The sequence below is a fragment of the Lithobates pipiens genome, unplaced genomic scaffold, assembly GCF_037356315.1.
Source record: "Lithobates pipiens isolate NorthernLeopardFrog02 unplaced genomic scaffold, aLitPip1_a1.2 Scaffold_19, whole genome shotgun sequence".
NCBI lineage: Eukaryota > Metazoa > Chordata > Amphibia > Anura > Ranidae > Lithobates > Lithobates pipiens.
In genome coordinates this window covers 418,661,673-418,686,285 of record NW_027507764.1, presented here as the reverse complement: position 1 = coordinate 418,686,285, position 24,613 = coordinate 418,661,673, and the positions used below count along the sequence as shown (strand labels likewise).

At 45.3% G+C, this 24,613-nt stretch overlaps 1 protein-coding gene across 1 annotated transcript in view; it reads left to right on the top strand.

The window, feature by feature from the left end:
• TYMS (thymidylate synthetase) overlaps window positions 1-23,093 on the top strand; it is a 33,976-nt gene extending 10,883 nt beyond the window's left edge. The window contains exons 4-8 of the mRNA XM_077492544.1: window positions 18,770-18,944; window positions 21,043-21,144; window positions 21,345-21,520; window positions 21,847-21,918; window positions 22,872-23,093. Coding sequence (XP_077348670.1) covers window positions 18,770-18,944; window positions 21,043-21,144; window positions 21,345-21,520; window positions 21,847-21,918; window positions 22,872-23,009 — 663 coding nt within the window. The 3' untranslated portion in view covers window positions 23,010-23,093. The remainder of the gene's footprint in view (window positions 1-18,769; window positions 18,945-21,042; window positions 21,145-21,344; window positions 21,521-21,846; window positions 21,919-22,871) is intronic.
• Window positions 23,094-24,613: the final 1,520 nt, after the last annotated feature.

Genomic DNA, 24,613 nt, shown 5'->3' with positions numbered 1-24,613 from the left:
TGATGCGCAGACGGAGTGTGGATACCTAGAATGGAGGGGTTTTGTCGTATGGCACAGGCTAAATGTTCAATAACAATGACAAAGAGGAGGGGGGACAGGGGGCAGCCCTGGCGGGTACCGTTTGCAATGTCAAAGGGGGCTGATGTGGTACCGTTGACTAGGACCGTAGCCGAGGGTCGTGAATATAGGGACATAACTTTAGAGATGAAGGGAGTTCCGATGCCAAGTTGTTGTAGAGACAGCTGTAGGAACCTCCAGCTGACCCTATCGAAGGCCTTTTCAGCGTCAAAAGATAAAAGGCAAGCTTTCAGGCCTTTACGTTGGATCAGGGAGATAAGATGTATCGTCTTGGAGGTGTTGTCCCTCGCTTCTCTGCCAGGGACAAAACCCACTTGATCGTTGTGAATAATTTTAGGCAATAAAGGGGACAGACGGGTAGCCAGAACTTTCGCAAATAGCTTAATATCTATGTTGAGCAGGGATATGGGTCGATAGCTGCTGCATTGGGATGGGTCCTTGCCTGGTTTAGGGATAATAGAGATGTTGGCAGATAAAGATTCCTTGGAGGGGAGGTTAAGACTGTCTACCGAATTAAAGGCCTTTGTCAGAAGGGGTGCAAGTTGTGGGGCAAATGTCTTGTAGAACCGGGGTGTAAAGCCGTCAGGACCCGGGCATTTGCCCACTTTAAGGGCTTTGATGGCCTGCAGAAATTCAGAAGTAGTTAGGGGCTCATCTAGGGATGTCGCGTCTGCATCATCAATAGTGGGTAGAGCAGTTTCCATAATATAATCCTGTGTGGGGTCGGGAGAGGGGGGGGACCGATCGGAGGGGTTTGCACGCGGGAGGTTATAAAGCTGTGAATAATATTGCCGGAAGGATTCAGATATCCCGGAGGTGTTAAACGTTTTCCTAAGGTCCGATTGGACGATAAAGGGGATAGAATGTCGTGGGGGTCTAGGGTGAATAGTTCTGGCCAGGTGTTTACCACATTTATTCGCCAGGGAGTAGAAGTGATTCCGCGCTTTATCCCGGGCAATGAGGGAGTGCGCGTCTAAGAGCTGTAGCAAGTCTCTGCGGGCGTTGGAAAGCCGGACAAAAACCGTAGGGTCCAGGTCTTTTTTATGAAGGGATTCAAGGTCCGCTATGGTAGAAAGGAGTTTGCGTATATCATGAGCGCGGGCCTTCTTAAGGCGGGAGCCGTGTTGTATGAGGGTACCCCGGATCACACATTTGAGTGTGTCCCACTGGTTCAAAGGGGAGGTTGTGTCCGCGGAGTGGTCACCTATGAAATTTTTAATGACTTTGGAGACATCCGCCACGCACACGGTGTCCCGCAGCAGATTGTCATTAAGCCTCCAGCTCGCCCCCCGGCGGGCAACAGGGGGGCGGACTAGAGTCAGATAGACGGGGGCATGATCGGACCATAGGAGGTTACCGATCGCCGTTTGGAGAGGCGTGTCTAGAAGTGATTGCGATATGAGAAAGTGGTCCAATCTACTGTAGGAGTTGTGTGAGACTGAAAAATAACTGTAATCCCTTTCCGTGGGATGCTGGACTCGCCAGGCATCCACCAGATGGGAGGAATGGAGGAGTGATTTAATACGTGTCAAGGTGGAGCAAGGTACAGAAGACTTACCCGAGGATGTGTCTGCGGATGGGGAGAGGGCAACATTGAGATCACCTCCAACAATAAAAGCCGACCCTCCAAAGGAGGATAGTCTGGTGAGGACTGAAGAGAGGAACCGAGCCTGGCCCACGTTCGGCACGTAAACGTTAGCTACTGTAAAGAGAAAATCGTTTAGTTTCAATTTCAAAAATACATAGCGGCCTGAATCGTCTATGAGAGAGTCCAGGACCTCCGGGTTAAAAGATTTATGAAAGGCAACAGACACCCCCTTGGATTTGGCCTGCGGATTAACACTGTGGAACCATTGAGGGTAGTACCTATTGCGCAGTGCCGGAATAGCTCCAGCTCGAAAATGTGTTTCCTGGAGCAACAGAATTTTCGCGTGCTTTTTGTGAAAATGGTAAAGTGTCTGGCTCCGCTTCTCGGGAGTGTTGAAACCCCTACAATTAAAGGAAGCAAAAGTTATCGAATCGTCACTAGCCATGGGGGATCATTAGGGTGGAGCTCGGGATCAATAGGATAAGTGACACTATGGGCAAACCCCATTGGGGTAAGGAACAGGAATAGAGGATGTACAGGGGAGGTAAGGGAGGGGGGGAGGGGTGGGAGGGTAAAGGCAGAGAGAAGGTGAAGGGGAGAAGAAAAGAAAGAATAGAGAGAAAGAACAGTATGACAACCTTGCATAAGTAGTAACAACAGTGGCAGGTATGGTAACCCGTTCCCAGCACAATAAGCAGGGGGACATGAAACAGGGCATTTAGAAACATCAGTGATAGGAGACGGGCCCAGTAGGTCAGGCAGAAAAGAGGAGTAGGCAAGAAAAGTAAAATAAAAATAAAAATAAAAAAGGCCACTAGGTGGCTCCAAAAGGCAAACATTACAAAGAAAAGAAGCCTGTCATAAAGGCACAAATCAGTGCATCGCACAGTGATCATAGGATCACCGTGGGGCGCACAAAAAAAAAAAAAAAAAAAAACCCCGTAAAGGGGGGGGGGGGGGGGGAGTGTGGGATAAAAACACAGAGTCGGGCAGCTCCCAGCACCCCGGCCCCATGGGTAAACCAGTATCAGTTGCGACCTAAAGAGTAAACTAAAGAACATAGTAAGCATAAACATCTTAGTGGTCATCAATAAATGCAATTGTAAACCGGCATAAAATAGAGAACATCTATGAGTCATAGGGGGAAGAACATGCAATAGGCCCAACAAAGGGATCAGATTAAACAAAACAATAATCATAAAGTATGTCAAGGGCAACACGGAGGGGACCGTTGTATACAGTGGGTTGCAAAGACAAGTCTTGAGATCAGTCCAGGAACTATCAGCACAACGGATAACCCCAACTATAGGGAAAGGGGGGAGGGGAACACAGCAACGGGGGTTGTAAAAGATATGCAAAAAACCTGTAAACAAAAGGGTTAATCAACATGTGAGATATTCGACCCATACGGGTCCAAGGCCATCACAGGGGAAGGCCCCAGCGGCGGGAGGAGAAAACAGGCCCGGGGGGCCCACTGGATCGGGTCAGTCGTTGGGATCCTGAAGCTGCGGGGACCGAGTGGTGCGCTTGCGTCCTTGCTTCTGCCATTGCGGGGTGTAGGGTAGACCTGGAGTGGTCGGTGCAAACGGCCAGTCAGGCAGGGCAACTTGGGGCAGTTCAAGCGTACTAAGAAATGTAGGCAGGTCCCCCAACGTACGAAATACAGCGGTTTTACCCGCGTGGTGCACTCGAAGATGGAACGGGAAACGCCATTGGTATTTGATCTGTCTTGCTTGCAGGAGTTGCGTGAGGGGTCGTAGGGATTTCCGCAAAGCCAGTGTTTGGCGAGAGAGATCAGGAAGGAGCATGATGGGTGCGTCATTAAAGAGGATCGACTGCTGCGTGCTGGCGGCCCTCATAATGTTCTCCTTTATTTTGTAGAAATGGACACGGCACAACGTGTCACGAATGAAGGAGGGGTCAGGGGTACGGGGACCCGATGTACGGTGCACCCGGTCCAATTCGATCGGGTCATCCTTGGGTCGTTGGAGCAGTTGGTTGAAGATAGTCGTCACAGCTGCAGGCAGGTTTTTGGGGTCAACCGACTCGGGTATCCCCCGTATACGGATGTTGTTGCGGCGACTGCGATTTTCGAGGTCGTCCTGTTGGTATGAGAGTTGCTGAAGCAGGACAGTGTGGGTATTGAGGATCCGATCATGTGATTGTACAGTGTCCCGCAGGCTATCTACTGTGCTATCCACATCATCAAAGCGCACCCCCACATCTTTTCTCAAGTCAGAGATTTCCTTGCGGTATGTTTCCTCGATCCGGAGTACACAGTGTTCAAAGTCAGCTTTGGTGGGTAGAGACCTCATGTAGCTGTGCAGAGATCTAATCTGCGATTCCATGTCCCATCCATCCCCCGATCCTAGGGAGGCATTAGAGCGGCTTCTGGTAAGCCTGGGGGAGAGGGCAGTGTCCTCAGAGTGTGAGAGCAGGCTGTGGGGACGCACCTGAGACTGCAGAGCTGATTCAGAGCGTGCCGGGGATGGAGGGGCCGGCGTCCCTTTGGATGCCGGTCGGTGCTGAGAGGACGACCGTCCATGGCCAAAATAATCATCGAGATCCCCTCCCGGGTGACGGTTATTGCCACTCTTGTGTGCTTTGGGCTTGTCTTTCCCCATGGTGCTGTGTATAGTCCGGTTTACTGTCCGAAAGAAGGGCCGGGGGAGCCAGGAGCTGAGTATAGGCCCGACCTACCTCTCCATACGTGGGGGCAGGTCTTTAGAGGTGAAAGTCCAGATCATTCAGGGGGGCTTGCATATAAAGCAGAACGTGGTTCTATAGGTACAATCTTGAGATAGATCAAGGTGACCCCCGCCGTAGCAATTCTGTGGGGTATAGTGGCTGAGTATCTGAGAGGATTAAAGGATCATCCAGGTAGAAGGAATGTAAAGTGGTCAGTCCCCTGCTGCAGTAGAGTAAATGAATAGACAAGGGAGCCAGAGCAGAGTCTGTGTGCAGAGGGCTGCAGGGGATGCCTGGAGTAGTGGACCAGGAGAGCAGGCTGGGGTCACAATCAAAGGTGGATGGGGGACCACAAGCAGAGAGATAAGTCTACTAAAGCAATCCTCCGTGAGGGGGGGTTTTCAAGCAGGCAGACCGCAGATGCGAGCCAAAACATCCGCGGAGCACGTTTCTGGGCAGCAGTTGCAGGAAACCCTGGGGATCCTCAGGCCTCAGTAGGCCGCATTAGGCCGGGGCCGGCCGCGGGCCCCCCGAGGGCCGCGGAAGCTCGAAACCACCCCAAATAGGATCCGGGCGGGGGGGGGAGACAACTGGAGGGGACCGATGACAGCCCCTTACCTCACCCGCCGGCGTGGCTCCGATGGCTTCAGGCGATCCCGGAGGCCCAAGATGGCGGCGGCCGGCGGAGAAACTAGTGGCAGGTCCGGGCGGCTGGAGGCCTCAATTCCGAGGGAAAATCGTCCAGGACCCCGTGGCGGCACAGCGCGGACCGGGCGCAACAATTTTCTGGGCAGATTGTGCTCGTTGGCAGGTGGATGGCGACGGATTGCTCCGTGACCGGCGGGAGCTCCTCAACTACACGTCCGCCGCCATTCGCGTCCCAGTCAAATACCTTTAAAAGAAAGCTCTATTTGTGGGAAGAAAAGGACGCAAATTTTGTTTGGGTACAACATTGCATGACCGCGCAATTACCAGTTAAAGCAGCGCAGTGCCAAATTGTAAAAAGACCTCTGGTCATTTACCAGCAAAATGGTCCGGTCTGAAAGTGGTTAAACACCCTTAATAACCAGACCAATTTTCAGCTTTCGGTGCTCTCACATTTTGAATGACAATTACTCAGTCATGCAACACTGGACCTATATGAAATTTTTGTCCTTTTTTTCACACAAATGGAGCTTTCTTTTGGTATTTAATCACCGCTGGGTTTTTTATTTTTTGTGCTATAAAAGAAAAAATACAGAAAATTCTGTAAAAAAAAAAAAAAAAAAAAATGAATTTTTCTTCATTTCTGTTATAAAATTTAGCAGATTAGTAATTTTTTCTTCATAAATTTTCGCCAAAATTTATACCACTACATATCTTTGGTAAAAATAAGTACAAATTGGTGGATATTATTTGGTCTTTGTGAAAGTTTTATAGAGTCCACAAGCTATGGGGCCAATATCTGAAAATTGATCACACCTGAAGTACTGACGGCTTATTTCAATTCTTGAGACCCTAACATGCCAGAAAAGTACAAATACCCCCCAAATGACCCCTTTTTGGAAAGAAGACATTCCAAGGTATTTAGTAAGAGGCATGATGAGTTTTTTGAAGTTGTCATTTTTTTCCCACAATTCTTTGCAAAATCAAGATTATTTTTTTGACTTTTTTTTTATTTTTATTTATTTTTTCACAAAATTGTCATATTATCAGGTTATTTCTCACACACAGCATATGCATACCACAAATTACACCCCAAAACACATTCTGCTATTACTCCCGAGTATGGTGATACCACATGTGTGAGACTTTTACACAGTGTGGCCACATACAGAGGCCCAACATGCATGAAGTGCCATCAGGCGTTCTGGAGCACCCAGGACAATTCTGACATTTCTCTCCTACATGTAAAAATCATCATTTATTTGCTAGAAAATTACATAGAATCCCAAAACATTATATGTTTTTTTTTAGCAAACACCCTGGAGAATACAATGGTGGTCGTTGCAACTTTTTATCTCGCACGGTATTTGCGCAACAATTTTTCGAATGCTTTTTTTTTTTTTGGAAAAAAAAGTTTTGTGCTTAAAAAAAAAAACACAGTAAAGTTAGCCCAATTTTTGCATAATGTGAAAGATGAAGTTACACCGAGTAAATCGATACCTAACATGTCACTCTTCAAAATTGCACAGGCTCGTGGAATGGCGCCAAACGTCGCTACTTAAAAATACCCATAGGCGACGATTTAATTTTTTTTTTTTACTGGTTATATGTTTTGAGTTAGAGGAGGTCTAGTGCTAGAATTATTGCTCTCGCTCTAACGTTTGCAGCGATACCTCACATGTGTGGTTTGAACACCGTTTTCATATGTGGGCGGGACTTACGTATGCGTTCGCTTCTGCATGCGAGCACATGGGGACAGGGGCGCTTTAAAAAAAAAAATATATATATTTTATTGTTCATTTTACTTTATTTATTTTAGTTTGACATTTTTTTTTTTCCCCAAAAATAAATTTTTTGATCACTTTTATTCCTATTACAAGGAATGTAAACATCCCTTGTAATAGGAATATGGCATGACAGGTCCTCTTTACAGTGAGATATGGGGTCAATAAGACCCCGCATCTCATCTCTAAGCTGGGAAGCCTGAAAAAAAAAAAGATTCTGGATTTGATCGTATTGGCGAGTCGGTAGAAGCACCGGAGGGCGGCGGGAGGGGGGGGGTGTCTATGGCTGGGTATCTCAGAGTATGGCGTTGCAGAGTGTTGCAGGGTATTGGTGTGTGTGTTGCAGGGTATTGGTGGGTGTTGCAGGGAATTGAGGGGTTAATTTTCGGTGAGCAGCGATGTGGGCACTGCAGATGCAGCCCACATCGCTGCTGACACCGATCTCTTCCCCCTCCGCTGTTCCGATCGGTACAGAGAGGGGGAGGGAGGAACCGGCGTCATGTTATGTTTATGTTATATAATTTGACGGAGCGATCACGTGGTAAACGCCCGTTTACCGTGATCCGTGATACGCCGGGTCCTGTGGACCCGGCGGTCACGGATGCTCTCGAGTGCGCGCGAGAGCGGAATTCTGGGAGGACGTCATATGACGGCCTCCCAGAGATGAGAAACCGCCCTGTAGCCGTCATTTGGCTATAGGGCGGTTATTAACCACTTCAGGACCGCCGTATTGCCATTGTACGTCAGCACAATGGCACAGGCAGGCAGAATCACGTACATCTACGTGATTGCCTTCCAGCGGGTGGGGGGTCCCATCGGACCCCCTCCCGCTGGATACGGCGGTCCGATTCGGTGCAGGAGCGCTCCGTGATGAGGGGATGGCCGTTCGTTTTCGGCCACCCCCTCTGGATCGCTCCTGGCCAATGAGAAGCTTCCTCCCCTGTGTATTGTTTACACAGGAAGGAGGAAGTGATGTCATTCTCCTCGGGGCGGTCTTTTTGACCGGACTACGAGGAGAAGAGTAAAAGTAAGTCTGCACGAACACTACACTGACATGTAGGTACACACAGGCACACAAACCCCCCCCCGATCCCCCCCCCGATCGCCCCCCCTCCCCCCCCAGTCACAGTGTCACTGATTGCATTGATCATTTCTTTACTGATCAATGCATTCAGTGTCAGTTGTGACAGTAAAAACTGTCAGGACAGTTAGTGTTAGGTCCAGGGTAGCCCCCTATCACCCCCCAATAAAGATTTAACCCCCTGATTGCCCCTAGAGTTAACCCTTTCACCCCCTTTTGCCAGTGTCACTAAGCGATCATTTTTCTGATCGCTGCATGTGTCGCTAGTGTCGCTAGGTAGCTAGTTATTTTTTTAGGTTCACCGCCAGGTTTTTATATCGCTAGGTACCCCGATATACTACCCAATAATGTTTTTAACCCCCTGATTGCCGCTAGTTAACCCTTTCACCCCCTTTTGCCAGTGTCACTAAGCGATCGTTTTTCTGATCGCTGCATTAGTGTCGCTACAGTCGCTAGGTAGCTAGTTATTTTTTTAGGTTCACCGCCAGGTTTTTATAGCGCTAGGTACCCCGATATACTACCCAATAATGGTTTTAACCCCCTGATTTCCGCTAGTTAACCCTTTCACCCCCTTTTGCCAGTGTCACTAAGCGATAATTTTTCTGAACGCTGCATCAGTGTCGCTAGGTAGCTAGTTAACTAGGCTCCCAAAAAGTCCCCCACATGTGGTATCCCCGTACTCGGGAGAAGCAGCAGAATTTATTTTGGGGTGTAATTTGACTTCTGCCCATAGCATGTGTGAGCAATATATCATTTAGTGACAACTTTGTGCAAAAAAAAAAAAGTTTGTAATATTCCCGCAACTTTTGGCAAAATATAAAATATTCCATGGACTCAACATGCCTCTCAGTAAATAGCTTGGGGTGTCTACTTTCCAAAATGGGGTCATTTGGGGGGGTTTTGTGCTATTTTGGCATTTTATGGCCTTCGAAACTGTGATAGGTAGTGAGGAGTTAAATCAAAAATTTGCACCCTTAGAAATCCTGAAGGTGGTGATTGGTTTTCGGGGTGCCGTGCGCGACTAGACTCCCAAAAAGTCCCACACATGTGGTATCCCCGTACTCGGGAGAAGCAGCAGAATGTATTTTGGGGTGTCATTTCACATATAACCATGGCATGTGTGAGCAATATATCATTTAGTGACAACTTTTTGTAAAAAAAATTTTTGATTTTTTTTTTTTGTCATTATTCAATCCCTTAGGACAAAAAAAATAAATATTCAATGGGCTCAACATACCCCTCAGCAATTTCCTTGGGGTGTCTACTTTCCAAAATGGGGTCATTTGGGGGGGATTTGTACTGCCCTGCCATTTTAGCACCTCAAGAAATGAGATCGGCAGTCATAAATTAAAAGCTGTGTAAATTTCAGAAAATGTACTCTAGTTTGTAGACGCTATAACTTTTGCGCAAACCAAAAAATATACGCTTATTGACATTTTTTTTACTAAAGACATGTGGCTGAATAAATTTTGCCCTCAATGTATGACTAAAATTTAGTTTATTCGATTTTTCTTATAACAAAAAGAAGAAAATATCTTTTTTTTTTCAAAATTTTCGCTCTTTTTTCATTTATATCGCAAAAAAAAAAAATCGCAGAGGCAATCAAATACCATCAAAAGAAAGCTCTATTTGTGGGAAGAAAAGGACGCAAATTTCGTTTGGGTGCAATATTGCATGACCGCGCAATTACCAGTTAAAGCAGCGCAGTGCGAAATTGCAAAAAGACCTCTGGTCCTTAAGGTGTTTATTGGTCCGGAACTGAAGTGGTTAAGTGGTTAAGAGAAGGTTCCCTTTTGATGAGAGCCCAGAGGAGGTCTGGAATAAAAATCCTAAACTAGACGCCCCTCTGTCCAAAGTCTCAAAGCAGGCTGATCTGGCCTTTGAGGATATGGGCCATCTGAAAGATCCAATGGACAGGAGAACAGACATTGTCTTAAAGAGGGCCTGGGATGCCTCTATGGCAGGCTTAAAACCAGCTCTAGCCACTTCTTGTGTAGCTAGAAACCTGGAGTTCTGGTTGTCACAACTGCAGGAACATCTAAAAGCAGGCACTCCTAGGGGGGAGCTTTTGAAATCCTTCCCTATGCTTTTTAAGGCCACTAGTTTCATCTCTGACGCCTCCACGGACTCCGTAAAATTTACGGCTAAGTCAGCAGCACTTTCAGTGGCAGCAAGGAGGTCAGTATGGATGAAAACTTGGGGGGGGGGGGGGGGGAGACACGGCGTCTAAAACCCGCCTGTGCAGCGTCCCTTTTACAGGAGACTTAGTCTTCGGGCCTGAGTTAGCTTCCACCTTAGAAAGGACAGCGGATAAAAATAGAACCTTTCCCGCAAAAAAGAAATTTTCAAAGAAAATTTTTTCGTCCCTTTTAAGGAACCCTCTAAATCAGAGAAGAGTTCAACCCCCAAAAAGCATTGGTCGGGACATACAGGGAAAGGGGGCATACTGTTTAGCCGCCCCAATCAGGACCCCAAACCCCAGTGACGTCAGGGTTCCTGTGGGAGGAAGATTAAGCAAATTTCTTCCACAGTGGGAAGAGACAACCTCGAACGAGTTTGTCTTAAATATAATAAAAAGGGGTCACGCGCTGGAATTCCACAGCAGCCCTCCCTCAAAGTTTTTGGTGACAAAACTTCCAAGTCACTCAGAAAAGGCCAGGGCCTTACCTTTACTGATAGGGGAAATGGTGGATCAAGAGGTATTGACACCAGCCCCTATTCAGGAACAAGGAGACGGTTTTTACTCGCACATTTTCGTGGTAAAAAAGCCGTCAGGGAGGTTCAGACTAATTATGAACCTCCGACCACTGAATCGCTCCATCCGTTACAAGAGATTTCGGATGGAGTCCATTTATTCCATAAAGAATCTTCTCCAGAAAGAGATATTTATGGCCACCCTGGATCTAAGGGATGCTTATCTGCATATTCCAATAAGGGAGGAATGCCAGAAATTCCTTCGGATGGCAGTGCAGATAAACACAAGTTTACCACTTTCAGTGCAGAGCGCTCCCCTTCGGTCTGTCATCCTCCCCAAGAATCTTTACCAAGGTTCTCGGAGAGGCTCTAGTTCCACTGAGGCTTCAATCAAGCTAAATTATTCCCTATCTAGACGACCTGCTCCTAACAGCACACTCGGAGAGTCGTCTTTCTCAGGATCTGGAGTTGACTCCACTCAGCCTGAGTCAATTAGGGTGGATTGTCAGTCAGGAGAAATCCAAGACAACCCCAACACAGGAGATCCTGTATTTGGGTTACTGGATCAAGTCTGTAGATCAGAAAATTATACTGCCGTAAGAAAAGATTTTGAATATGTGGCAGAGAACATCTTTTCTTCAATGCAGCCCCAAATGTACGGTGAGGGAAGTAATGTCTGTCTTGGGTCTTATGACGGCAGCCATTCCAGCCGTACAATGGGCCAGGTTCCACCAAAGAGACCTTCAGGGATTTCTGTTGGAACAATTAAAGGGCAGAGATCTGGAGGAGGAGGTATCGATCCCCTCAAAGATAAAACGCTCCCTCTGGTGGTGGAAGGACAGGGAGAACCTAAACAAAGGGGTTCATTGGGTCCTTCCTATCACTTCAACACTGACAGCGGATGCGAGCAGCTGGGGCTGGGGAGCCCACCTTGGCTCAAGCTAGGTCCAGGACAAGTGGACCCCGGAAGAGAAATGTTTCTCTTCCAATTGGAAGGAGCTAACGGCAATCCTTAGAGCTATTTTAGCCTTTCAGCCCACAATACAGGGTCACCATCTACAAGTCCGTTCAGACAACATGACGGCTGTAGCATACATAAACAAACAAGGAGGTACCAGAAGTCCTCGTTTGATGTTGGTAGCCAGACGCATTTTTCAGTGGGCAGAAGCCAATCTGGTATCCATTTCTGCAGCTCACCTGAAAGGGGAGCTGAACAACACGGCGGAGATCAGCCCCTGGCTGTAGATGCCTTGCAAACTCCATGGACTTTCAGTCTGGCGTATGCATTTCCCCCTCTTCATCTCATTCCCAGGGTCCTAGCAAGATTCCTCACAGAAAAAACCTGTTTGATTCTAGTGGCACCATTCTGGCCCAGGAGACCATGGTTCACAATGTTGCTACAATTGACAGACTGTCCGCCTCTAAAGCCGCGTACACACGTAGCCGTTTGTCCGACGTACTTAGTCTGGCGGACTTTCCGCCAGACTGTCCGTCGGACTTTCCAAACGGGCTACTTGCCCACACACGGCACTTTTTGAGCAGACTAATACGGTGTACTAAGTCCGCCGTACTATCCGCCCTACTTTTGAAATGAACTGACTCGCCCACACACACGGAGGAAAGTCTGCTCATTTCGAGCGCCTCTCCAGGTAGGCGGGGCCCGCGAAGGAGACGCCGCTGGCTCCGCCACCTGGTATGGACTTAAAGGGGAACCCCAACGCCGAAAATTATTTTATCTTGTGTGTTTTTTATTTTTATTTTTTTTTTATTTTTTTGTACTTTGACAGGTGAATGGGTAGGGGTACATTGTACCCCATACTCATTCACATAGGGTGGGGGGCCGGTATCCGGGGGCCCCCTTATTAAAGGGGGCTCCCGGATTCCGATAAGCCCCCTGCCCGCAGACCCCGACAACCAACGGCCAGGGTTGTCGGGAAGAGGCCCTTGTCCTCATCAACATGGGGACAAGGTGCTTTGGGGGTGGGGGGGCCGCGCAGCCCCCCCTTCCCCAAGGCACCCCCCATGTTGAGGGCACGCGGCCTGGTACGGCTCAGGAGGGGGGGCGTTCGCTCGCCCCTCCTTTCCTGGCCGGCCGGGTAGCGTGCTCGGACAAGGGTCTGTTGTGGACTTTGGGGGGACCCCCACGCCAATTTTTTTCGGCGCTGGGGTTCCCCTTTAAGTCCATACCAGGTGGCGGATCCAGCGGCGTCTCCTTCGCGGGCCCCGCCTACCTGCAGACCCGCTCGAAATGAGCGGACTTTTCTCCGGGCGGGAAAAGTCCGCTCATTTCAAAAGTACGGTGGACTGGCATACACACGACCGGACTGTCCGCCGAAATGCGAGTCCGGCGGGAAGATTGGAGTGCAAAACTTCTAAGTCCGCCGTACTTTCGGGTCAAAAAATATGCCGGAGGCTACACACGGGGGGGATTGTCTGGCGGACTTGAGTTTGCCGGACTTTTCCACCCGCTTGTTTGATCGTGTGTACGCGGCATAAGGCTTCCCTGCAGACTGGACCTCCTGTCGCAGGGACCTCTTTATCATCCACAGGTGGCCACACTGAAGCTTTCAGCGTGGTTACTGAGGAGGAAATCTTAAGGAGTAAGGGCCTGACAGATGAGGTATTTGCGACCTTACTACAGAGTCGCAAACCAGTCACGAGGGCTATCTACAAAAAAGTCTGGAGAAAATTTAATAGCTGGCTGAATAGTCGTGACATAAATACGGCTAATATTTCTACAGTTTTTACAGGAAGATGTAAACAAAGGATTAACCCTAAGTATTATTAAGGTACAGATAGCTGCCTTAAGTGTGTACCTAGATGAACGCTTACAGGAAAATCCTTTTGTCGCTAGGTTCTGTAAGGCAGTCGCTAGATGTAAGCCGGTCAGAGTCAGCAAAGTCCCATCCTGGGATTTAGCAGTTGTACTTAGGCTCAAAGGGTGACCCCAAGAAAGCTTCATCTCAGAGGCCTCCCTAAGGCTTATTACATTTAAGACAGTACTCCTGGTGGCAATCACTTCAGCCCGTAGGGTCAGTGAAATCCAAGCCCTTTCCATCAGGGAACCATTTCTACAGATCCTAGAAGACAGTCATTCTAAAGACAGACCCTGGGTTCTTACCAAAGGTAGCATCTAGCTTCCATAGGTCCCAAGATATTGTCCTCCCCTCATTTTGTCAAAATGCGGCAAATGAGAAAGAACATTTTCATTTATTGGATGTGAGGAGGTGTATTCTAGAATATCTAAAAGTAACAAATCCTTTCAGAATCTGACTCCCTTTTTGTCCTTTTTTCCGGGCAGCGTAGGGGGCGAAAAGCTTCAAAAGTAACCATAGCTAGCTATAGCAGAGGGGTATAAGGCCTTGAATAGAGATCCTCCCGAGGGTGTGAAATTTCACTCCACAAGAGCGTTGTCTGCATCCTGGGCAGAAAGAGCTAGTGCCACCCCGGAGCAGGTATGTAAAGCAGCCACATGGTCAAGCTTTTCCACCTTTACAAGGCATTACCGACTGGACCTAATGTCTAGTCAGGATCAGGCCTTTGGGAGGAAAGTCCTCCAGGCCGTGGTCCCCCCCCCTAATCTGGTAAGTACTTGGGGATCCTCTCAAGGTCTGTCCTGGAAGAACACTTGGGAAAACTGGAGTTAGTACTTACCGGTAACTCCTTTTCCGGTGGTCTCCAGGACAGCACAATCCCACCCTTTATTTGATTATAGTGATGTACTAATGTTATTACCTGTTATGGTTTATGTTTTGCAGTTCCACCCTTCGGTTCTTGGTGAATGACTGACCAGGGACCTGAGGGACCACCTTTTTGAACTGTGGCAATGTGTTTCCTGTGTCGATGGGAGGAGCTCCATCTCTCAAGGGCTGTCCTGGAAGACCACCGGAAAAGGAGTTACCGGTAAGTACTAACTCCAGTTTTCAGATTGTATCATTAATTATAACAGGGCTCGACAAAACCCGGTCGCCAGGTCGCATTGGCGACTAGAAATAGCGACCTCGCGCCTGGGGCAGCACAGCTGGGGGTATCCTGTGTCTGTGGACCCCCCCAGCGTGATCGCGTCGGGCCGTTCCGCCGGCGGCCGAAAATTTAGGCCGCGGCTTTGAGGCCTTCTGCGGTCCTATGATTCCTTATGGAATCTGGCGCCCTCTTGTGGTCGCCGTTGGTATGACAAACCAGCAATGTTAATGAAGATTCCTCTGCCTGTATTATATTACCTGCCTCTTCTTCCCTTTATTTAGAACCCCCTAAACATTATATATATTTTTTATTCTAACACCCTAGAGAATAAAATGGTGGTTGTTGCAATACTGTCTGTCACACCGTATTTGTGCAGCGGACTTACAAGCGCACTTTTGTTGGGAAAAATAATTTAGTTAATAAAAAAATAAGACAACAGTAAAGTTAGCCCAATTATTTTTTATATTGTGAAAGATAATGTTACGCCGAGTAAATTGATACCCAACATGTCACGCTTCAAAATTGCACCCGCTCATGGAATGGCGACAAACTTTTACCCTTTAAAATCTCCATAGGCGACGTTTAAAAAAATTCTACAGGTTGCACGTTTTGAGTTACAGAGGAGGTCTGGGGTAGAATTATTGCTCTCGCCCTACCGATCACGGCGCTACCTCCTATGTGTGGTTCGAACACCGATTTTTATATGCGGGCAGGACAGGGCGCGTTTAAAAATTATTATTTTTTCTGCTTTATTTTAACTTTTTTTTTTTCCACTGTTCTTTTAAAAAAAAATGTTGTGTCACTTTTATTCTTATTACAAGGAATGTAAAAATCCCTTGTAATAGAAAAAGCATGACAGGTCCTCTTAAATGAGATCTGGGGTCAGAGAGACCTCACATCTCATATTTACACTAAAATGCAATTGAAAAAAAAATTGTCATTTGAAAAAAATTAAAATGTCCCTCTAAGAGCTATGGGCAATGACTTGGAGACGGGGGGGGGGGGCGGCGACGGCGCTGCTATCTTCCCCTCACTCGTCTCCATGTCAGGCCAGGGACAGGTCCGGATCGTCGTCACGGACCTGGCTCCTAACTTTTTAAGCTGGCTCCTAGATTCCAAGCAAATTTGTCAACCCCTGAATTATAATATCAAAGCTACTACTTCCAAAAATCTGTGGCAAGAGCAAACGATACACTATGGGCAACACACCATACGAGAACTGTTTGTTCTTTACATGGCTCTGCTTCATGAGTTTTGGCATAACATTCATTAACTGTGTGTAACAAATTGAAGGTGTTGCTAAACCCAGTAATATGAAAACATTTCATCCACGTGCGCCCCCCCACCCAGTTTATAAATCTTTTTACATTAACATCTTACTACTATATACCCTTTTGGCTGATCTACATACCACGGCCCGTGATAAACTGCAGTTTCTCCCGTGCTGAGAGTTCAATATGAGGTGATTTCCACTGCAGCCTGTATACATGCCAACAGGCATAATGCCAATATCATGTGACCTGGCTATCTCTGAGAACAATTAAATGTTCTCTCCAGCATAAGACACAACTGAGCATGTGCAGGTTGGCTACTCTGCCTGTGTTGACTGGCATTCTTCAGACAGTGCAGGAGAAGGATCTATGCATACAAGATAAAAACGCCTTTTTGCACACTGCAGAGGATTAATCCCTCAAGTTTCACAGTGAGCATAACAAGCATGCTATGCTGCATATACAGACATGTTTTACTGTTGTGGGTTTAGTAACACTTTTTTAACTTTTTTTTTTTTTTTTTTTTTTTTTTTTTTTTTTAAGCAGGGGTTAACTCTCGAGTGCCAATGAGTATGTGATATAAAAATATTTATACAGTACTGTGTGAAGAAATGCTGTAAAGTAAGAATGCTTTCAAAATGTATATGTATTCTAGTTGTATTGATCAATTTGCAGAATGCACAGTGAGCGAACAGAAGAAAAATCTAATTCAAATCCATATTCAGTGTGACTCCTATTGTCTTCAATCCAGCATCAATTCCTACACTTGCACAAAGTTAAGGATTTTGAAGGGTTAGCCAGATATGATTAACTATGTATATCAAGCAGGATCATCAATTTCATATATAGTTTGAAACCGTTATTACCTGAAACAGCTGTGTAGGAGGCTTACAGTTGGGTGAAGAACAGCCAAACTCTGCTACTATGGTGATGAGGTTGTGAAATTTCATGTCGCAAGTCAAAAACCATGGCAAGACTGAGCACAGACACAAGGTGGAGATTTCAAGGCAGACTGGGGTTTCAAGATGTTCTGTTCAAGCTCCTTTGAAGAAGCACAAAGAAATGGGTAATATTGAGGATCATAGATGCAGTGGTCCACCAAGGAAATGTAATGCAGCAGGTAAAAGGCATGTCATGCTTGCTTCCCTTGGACATCAGAAGATGTCCAACGCTGCCTCAGCACAACTGGGGGAAACCAGCACCCATCTACTGTCTGGAGACGTCTGGCCAGAAGTGGTCTTCGTGGAAGAATTGTTAACAAAAAAGCCATACCTCCAACATGGAAACTAGGCCAAGCGACTCAACTATACATAAGAACTGGGGTGCAAAAAAATGGCAGCAGCTGCTCCTGGACTGATGAGTGGAAATATATGGCTGTAGCAGGAGGTAGTTTGTTTGCAAAAGGGCTGGAGAGCGGTACAATTATAAGCATTTGCAGGCAACAGTGAAGCATGGTGGAGGTTTTTTTTCCAAGTTTGGGGTGCATTTCTGCAAATTGAGTTGGAAGTTTGGTCAAGCTCAGTGCTGAGAAATACAGGCAGATATTTTATCCATTATGCCATACCATCTGCAACAGGACAATGACCCAAAACATACAGCCAATGTCATTAAGAACTATATTCAGTGTAAAGAAGATCAAGGAGTCCTGGAAGTGAGGGTTTGCCCCCATCTCAACACTGTCTGTCTGTGTGGGATTCCATGAAGAGGGATTTGAGGCAGCTTGCATCCACAGAACATCTGTGATTAGTTCTCTAAGTTGTTTGGAACAACCTACCTGCCGAGTTCCTTCCATAACTGAGTGCAAGTGTGCAAGAATTGATGCTATTTTGAAGGCAAAATCTAGTGGCGCCAAATATTGAGTTGCGTTTCTTGATTTGGAGTTCTCCTAGTCATTTACTGTCTATTTTTGTTAATTGAGAAAAAAAAATATATAAAAACGCTTCGATTTCTGAAAGCCATCTTAATTCATAGAATTTATTTTTCACACCTGCCTAAAACATTTGCACGGTAGTGTATATGTATATAATATTGACGCATTCGGGAGATTGGTCAGCAATTCAGTTTTCCTAAATAATGGGACAAATCCACATACTGTATGTATCTCAGACCATTATCCACTACCTCACTCTTTTGTGTGCACCGGCCTCCTGTGCAAACCCCAAACTAGATGCATGAACACCATGGGGTTGAATTGGTAAGGGCAAATAGGTGGTTCGCTTTGCAAGGTAAAGGCAGCTGAAAGAGCATTTTTCTTTTTGCTTGCACGTGATTAGATGCTGAAAGTCGGCAGAGCTTCCCCTCTTTCATTAAGCTCCATGGAAAATTACCTTGCAAGTGAATGGCCGAATCAACCAGTGTGAGTAGCCTGAAACTGCGTTACCAGATTTGTACCTTTTTTGTATGCAGTCCTAGGACATAGGCTGCTGTGTTCAGATGCAGCTGAACAGCACACCACCTAAACAGCAGCACTATTTGCCCATCTGAATAAAGATCTTTTACTTCTGCTAGTCAATCAGGATATCTCTGTTCACTTTATTTATCTGTTCAAGGGCATTGTTTTGCCTTCTTTTCCAAGTACATTCATTCTTTATTTTTACCTACTCAATTTCATTTATTGTAGGATTTTTAGGCCCTAAACATCTAGTTCTAGATTGTGGCATTAAGCATGCGTTGTGTTGAGCCAGCCAATTCAATTTTGAATAGGCTGGCAGCACCGCATAAGTGAAATAGATCTGCAGCAAATTTTATAATGCAGAATGTTTTGCAGTGTGCTGCAATGTAGTCCTATTGGACCCTACTATATTTGCATTGGTGTACCGTTCTGATTCAGTTCCACTAAAGCGCAGTGGTGTGTGTGTGTGTGTTAGTCACACAGTAAAATGCAGTGTCCTGTTATAATGCATACATGTTAGGGACTTAATTATTTATCTCCTTTTTTATTACTGCTTGAATGTTTGTTTGTTTTTTGTTTTTTCAGGGCTCTACAAATGCAAAAGAGCTGTCTGAAAAAGGGGTGAAAATCTGGGATGCAAATGGTTCTAGAGATTTCTTAGACAAGCAAGGCTTTACTTCACGAGAGGAGGGGGACCTTGGACCTGTATATGGTTTTCAATGGAGGCATTTTGGTGCCGAATACAAAGACTTTCATACAAGTAAGCGTGCAATGGCTTATGGTCAGTGTGGTCATGTGACAACTGCTGGCCAATGGGGGTCAGAAGAAGGGTTGTTTGACTTCAAAAATTTGACTACATGTCGTTTAGTGTTTTAAAGTGTCTCCCTAGAAGTCTGACAAAGCTCGTTAGCGGCACCTGAAATTTTTGATTAGCTTTGTTTTGGAGGTATTGCAGTTATGAGATCCCAGGATGCACAGGGAAACCAACAAGCGAACTGGAAAGACCTCAGCAGTCACTTCCGGTTCATGTGTGTTTATTCTGGAAGTGTCAGGTGCATACGTCGCATCTGGTGTGGAGCAGCAGGAAGGTGAATGGGGTCTGGAGCAGAGCAATTGGCAGACGGCACACATTGTGTGAGCAGGGACATTAGAGAGACCTGGGGGGGGGGGGGGGTGCAGGAGAAGCTAGTAAATGTCACAGGTGGTGAACAGCATGGGAGAAATATAGTGGGAGGTGAGCATGGTATAGGAAGGGGAGGATCAGCACAGCTGGGGGTTACTACTATGTGGGGTTCACCATGTGGGTGGGGAGTAATGCTGTGCAGGGGAACAGCTGAGTGGGGTTACAAAGTTGGGGTTCTAATGGGCCCCTTTAACCACTTCAGTGCCGGAAGATTTGGCTGCTGAATGACCAGGCATTTTTTGTGATTCGATACTGCGTCGCTTTGACTGAGAATTGCGCGGCGCTGCACCCAAACAAAACTGTCCTTTTTTTTTTTTTTTCTTTTCCCCACAAATCGAGCTTTCTTTTGATGGTATTTGATCATCTCTGCGGTTTTTATTTTTTGCACTATAAACAAAGCGTAATTTAAAAAAACACTATTTTGTACTTTTTGCTATAATATCCATATAATTTTTTTCTCAGTTTAGCCCAATATGTATTCTACATATTTTTAGTAATAAAAGCGTATATTGGCTTGTGCAAAAGATCTAGTGCCTACAAAATAGGGGATGTATAGCATTGTTATTATATAAAGTTTACCGGGACTGCGACATGGACACATCGGACACTTTTGAAACCTTTTTGGGACCATTGGCATTTATACAACGATCGGTGCTATAAAAATGCACTGATTACTGTAAAAATGTCACTGGCAGGGAAGGGGTTAACACTAGGCAGCGATCAAGGCGTTAATTGTTTATTTCTAACTGTGGGGGGGAACTGACCTAGAGGAAATGACAGATCGTGATTCCTAGCTATTAGGTACTCACGATCTGTCTCTCCCTACAAAACAGGGATTTGTGTGTTTACACACACGTCCTGTTCTGCCTCTCGTGCCCGTGGTCGCTCATGGCCGGCGGTCATCGTGACTGTCGGCCATGTGCATCAGCACCCCCTCAGTGCAGCATGCGAGCGCCTGCTGTCCTGCTTAAAGGAGCCAACGTACAGCCACGGCGGCTCGTGGGATCGTGCCGACCTGCTGCAGTATAATGACAGCGGCTGATCGGCAAGCGGTTAAAACAAATAGAAAATCTATACGCACAGGGCATTTGCCACGGTTCAAAAAAAGCATGTTGAAGCGGTAGGCACTTTAATGTGTGACATCAAAGCAAGTGTAAATGAGCCTTAAAGTGGTTGTAAACCCTTACAAACCACTTTGACCTACAGGCTAAGCCTAGATTAAGGCTTATCTGTGATCCAAGAAATATCTCCTAAATTTACACGGTTTAGGAGATATTTACTAAAAGACAGTGACAGCTGTCTACGGCGTATGCCGTTAGTGGCGGCTCCCGTGCGCATGCGTGGGAGTGACGTCATCGCTGCTCCGGCGCTGAGTGGCCGGAGCAGCGATGCCCGGAAGATGGATGCTCCGGACTACAGGGGACAGGTAAGTGACACATAATGGGCTACTATGCGATGCATAGTAGCCCATTATGCTTTACCTTTGCAGGGAGACAGAGGAAGTAAACCCATCAGGGTTTACTTCCTCTTTAAGACGTATATTCACATCTATGCATTATTCTGCATCTACATGTTGGGTGCCCTCCATTCAATGTGTATTAACATGCACATAGGTGAGCATAGTCACATTTGATCTTTGTTTTTCACATCAGATTTTTTTTTTTTCCCCCTACAGATTACACAGGACAGGGTGTTGACCAGTTGCAAAGAGTCATTGAAACAATTAAAAACAATCCGGATGACAGGAGGATCATTATGTGCAGTTGGAATCCCAAAGGTTGTCTATTTTTAAAATACTACTATATGATTACTCCCTCCCCCCCCCCCCCCCCCCCCCCCCATGTACTTTCCCTTGTAAATGGGTGTTTTTTACAGATAAAATGTTTCGGCATCTATAGAAATTTTGGGTTAAGCCAGTTTTGGGAATCTTCACTCAATCAGACAAGCTTACAATCACTTTTTTTTTTTATTTTTTAGATCTCCCTTTGATGGCACTTCCCCCATGTCATGCTCTTTGCCAATTCTATGTCATCAATGATGAGTTATCGTGTCAGTTATACCAGCGATCTGGAGATATGGGCCTAGGTGTACCATTCAACATTGCAAGTTATGCTCTATTAACCTATATGATAGCACACATCACAGGATTGAAGGTAATGTTGAATACAATTTTTTTATTATTCTGTCTAAAGGTGGTATATAGTATACATGTGTTGTAAATTGATAAATTTGGCCTATGCAGGCCTGACAAGGGTGCTTGAGCACCCCAGCTGTCACTTGGGGGTGGGTATAGATCATAGCTCTGTGTAAGCTTGGAGTTCACAAGGGGTGGTTTCTCAAATACATCTATGGTCATAAAACTTTTTTGTATAGATGCATCTATTTTAATGTTGAATTAAACAAAATATAAGGAGCAATATGTTTTCTTCTTTAATGACATTTCACTTTTTTTTTTTTTTTTTTTTTGTTCTTATCAAAGCCTGGTGACTTTATCCACACACTGGGAGATGCTCATGTTTACCTCAATCACGTTGAACCATTAAAAACTCAAGTAAGTTTACACATGAAATGTCAAGTGTAGTACTAATATATTCTGCTGAAAAAGAGAGCTGTGAAGGACTAGGGAAATGAGCTACATTTCTTATGGAAGTAAACTTACATTTCAGTGAGCAGGTAGGTTTGTGGCTGAAACTTTTTTTAGCACTGATGCCATGCTACCCAAAAAAACATTGATCTCTGAAAGCAATTGTCATGTGTTTGAGTAAAAAAAAATGTTTTACACTTTTAGGCCTCATGCACATTGGATGTTTATGCAGGTGGGAGCATCTGGTGTGTGTGTGGGGCGGGGGGGGGTGGTTTCTTTCCTTCCCTCCAGCTACGCTCTACTGCATTTTAGCCTATGGGTCCATGCACACATAAGGGGCTATTTTACTAAAAGCAAATCTACTGTGCACTTGGGAGTGCATTCGCTGTAGATCGGGGGGAGGGGGCCATGGGGTACATGCAAGGAAAATAGCATTTTAGCTTGCTTATAATTGGATGATAAAATCAGCAGAGCTTCCCCCTCATTTCAGATCTACAGTGACTGCACTCCCAAGTGCACTTGCAGTGCAGAGTGGATTTGCCTTTAGTAAATGAACCCCATAGGCTTTTTAGCAGTGTTTAGAGGCAGGAAAAACCCACTTCCAGTGCATTCAGAAGCAGCAGAGTTTTGCCAGAAAAAAAAAATGCTAAACACTAGATGCATTTTAGAGGTTGAGTGTTAATTCATTCAGTTCATTGGCGTGAATAATAGACACTTTTACAAACATCCGACTTTTTTTTTATTTTATTTTTTTCCCTACTAAATTTCTGCTGCCAGGAGGAAAGGCTTCTAGGAGAGTTTTCAAAATGTTCTGTGTGCATGAGGCCTCATAGTCTGGGTGTTTCTGGATGTGAAAATTTTATACAAAAGCTTCCCTTTTTTTACTTTTTTTTTTTTTTTTTTTTTGCTGTAAATTCCAGCTTCAAAGAAAACCTAGGCCATTCCCTAAGCTGAAAATCCTTCGCCAAGTGGAAAACATCAATGACTTCAAAGCAGAGGATTTCAAGATTGAAGGTTATGATCCTCATCCTACTATCAAAATGGAAATGGCTGTATAATGTGGAGGGTTTTTTAATAGTAGTCTTTGTATAGTAAACTAATATTTGCAATTATGCACTAAAGGTTCGCGTTTGTATACTGTATATGGCTGTGTATGTTCATTTTATGTGGCAAAATTCTAAAGTTTATTCATTTGTATAAATTGTGACTGCTTCCTACAAACACTCATGCATACTATGCCAACTTTATTCTTGTATATGCCTGAAGTGGATGTTTAGCAGCAGTCCACTGAGTTTCTGGTTTTAGCACCACTCCAGCCACAGAATGTTCGTTTGAAGATTTAGAATGTCTACCTGCTTTCAAATATATTTTCCTGTTCTCTGACAGCCTTCCTTCACCTAGATTGAAAATTAGGAGTAATATCACAAATGGAGGCAGTAAAATAACTTTTTATTTTTAAAAGTAGAGAAAAAAATAAGTTCTGAGGATGGCTGTCTGAAGAAAGTTTGCAGAATTTACCCTGCTATGACTGTTTCAATAAAATCATTTTTTTTTTTTTATAGTAATTTTACATGAATTGCAGGCTTCCAATGAATAGACTGCTATGCTTTTTTATTTTGATTTCTTGGTTCATCCCGCTGAGCATACGCAGGTGTGCGTACTCGGCTTCCGGGGGTTATACCGGGATGATGTCCCGCACCTGCAGGCATTATCCCAGTACTGATTTTTAGAGCAGGTGATTGGCTTTCCAGCCATAAGAACCGATGCGGCTAAAATCCGCTCGGCTGTTATGCGGGAGGGGACATTCCTCCCGCCGCTCTTACCGGGGCTCCCGTTCAATCTGCCTCTGGTGGCTAGGGAGGAACTGGAATGAAGCCGTAAGCGGCTTCATTCCAGTCTCATTGGCGTAAACACGGAAGCGATGTCATGACGTCACTTCCAGTTTACTCGGCTGCCAATGGTGCTGGATTTAAAAATATATACAATATTCAGAATTGCCGAAAACGGCGATCTGAATACTTTGAAGTGTAAAGGAGGGATTGGGAGTCTTTTAGACCCCCGATCCCTCCATAAGGAGTACCTGTCACCACCTATTACTGTCACAAGGGATGTTTACATTTCATGCGACAACAATAAAAGTGATCAAAATTTTATTTTTTAAAAGAAACAATTTATTAATTTTAGAATAAATAAGATTTTATTTATTTTTTTAAACGTCCCCGCAGCAAAGAAAGCGCATACGGAAGTCGCTCCTGCATATGTAAACTGTGTTCAAATCACACGTGAGGTATCGCCGCGATTGTCAGAGTAAGAGCAATAATTCTAGCACTAAACCTCCTCTGTAACACTAACCGGAAACAAAATTTAAAGTGTCGCCTATTGAGATTTTTAGGTACCATAGTTTGTCATCATTCCACGAGTGCGTGCAATTATAAAGCGTGACATGTTTGTTATCTATTCGGCATAACATCATTTTTTTTTTTATTTTTTTTTTTCATAAGTGTCCCTTTTCCCAAAAAGATGCGTTTAAAACTCCGCTGCGCAAATACCGTGTGACATAAAATATTGCAACAATCAACGTTTTATTCTCTAGAGTCTCTGCTAAAAAAAATATATGTTTGGGGGTTCCAAGTAATTTTACAAGTTAAAATCCCATATTTCT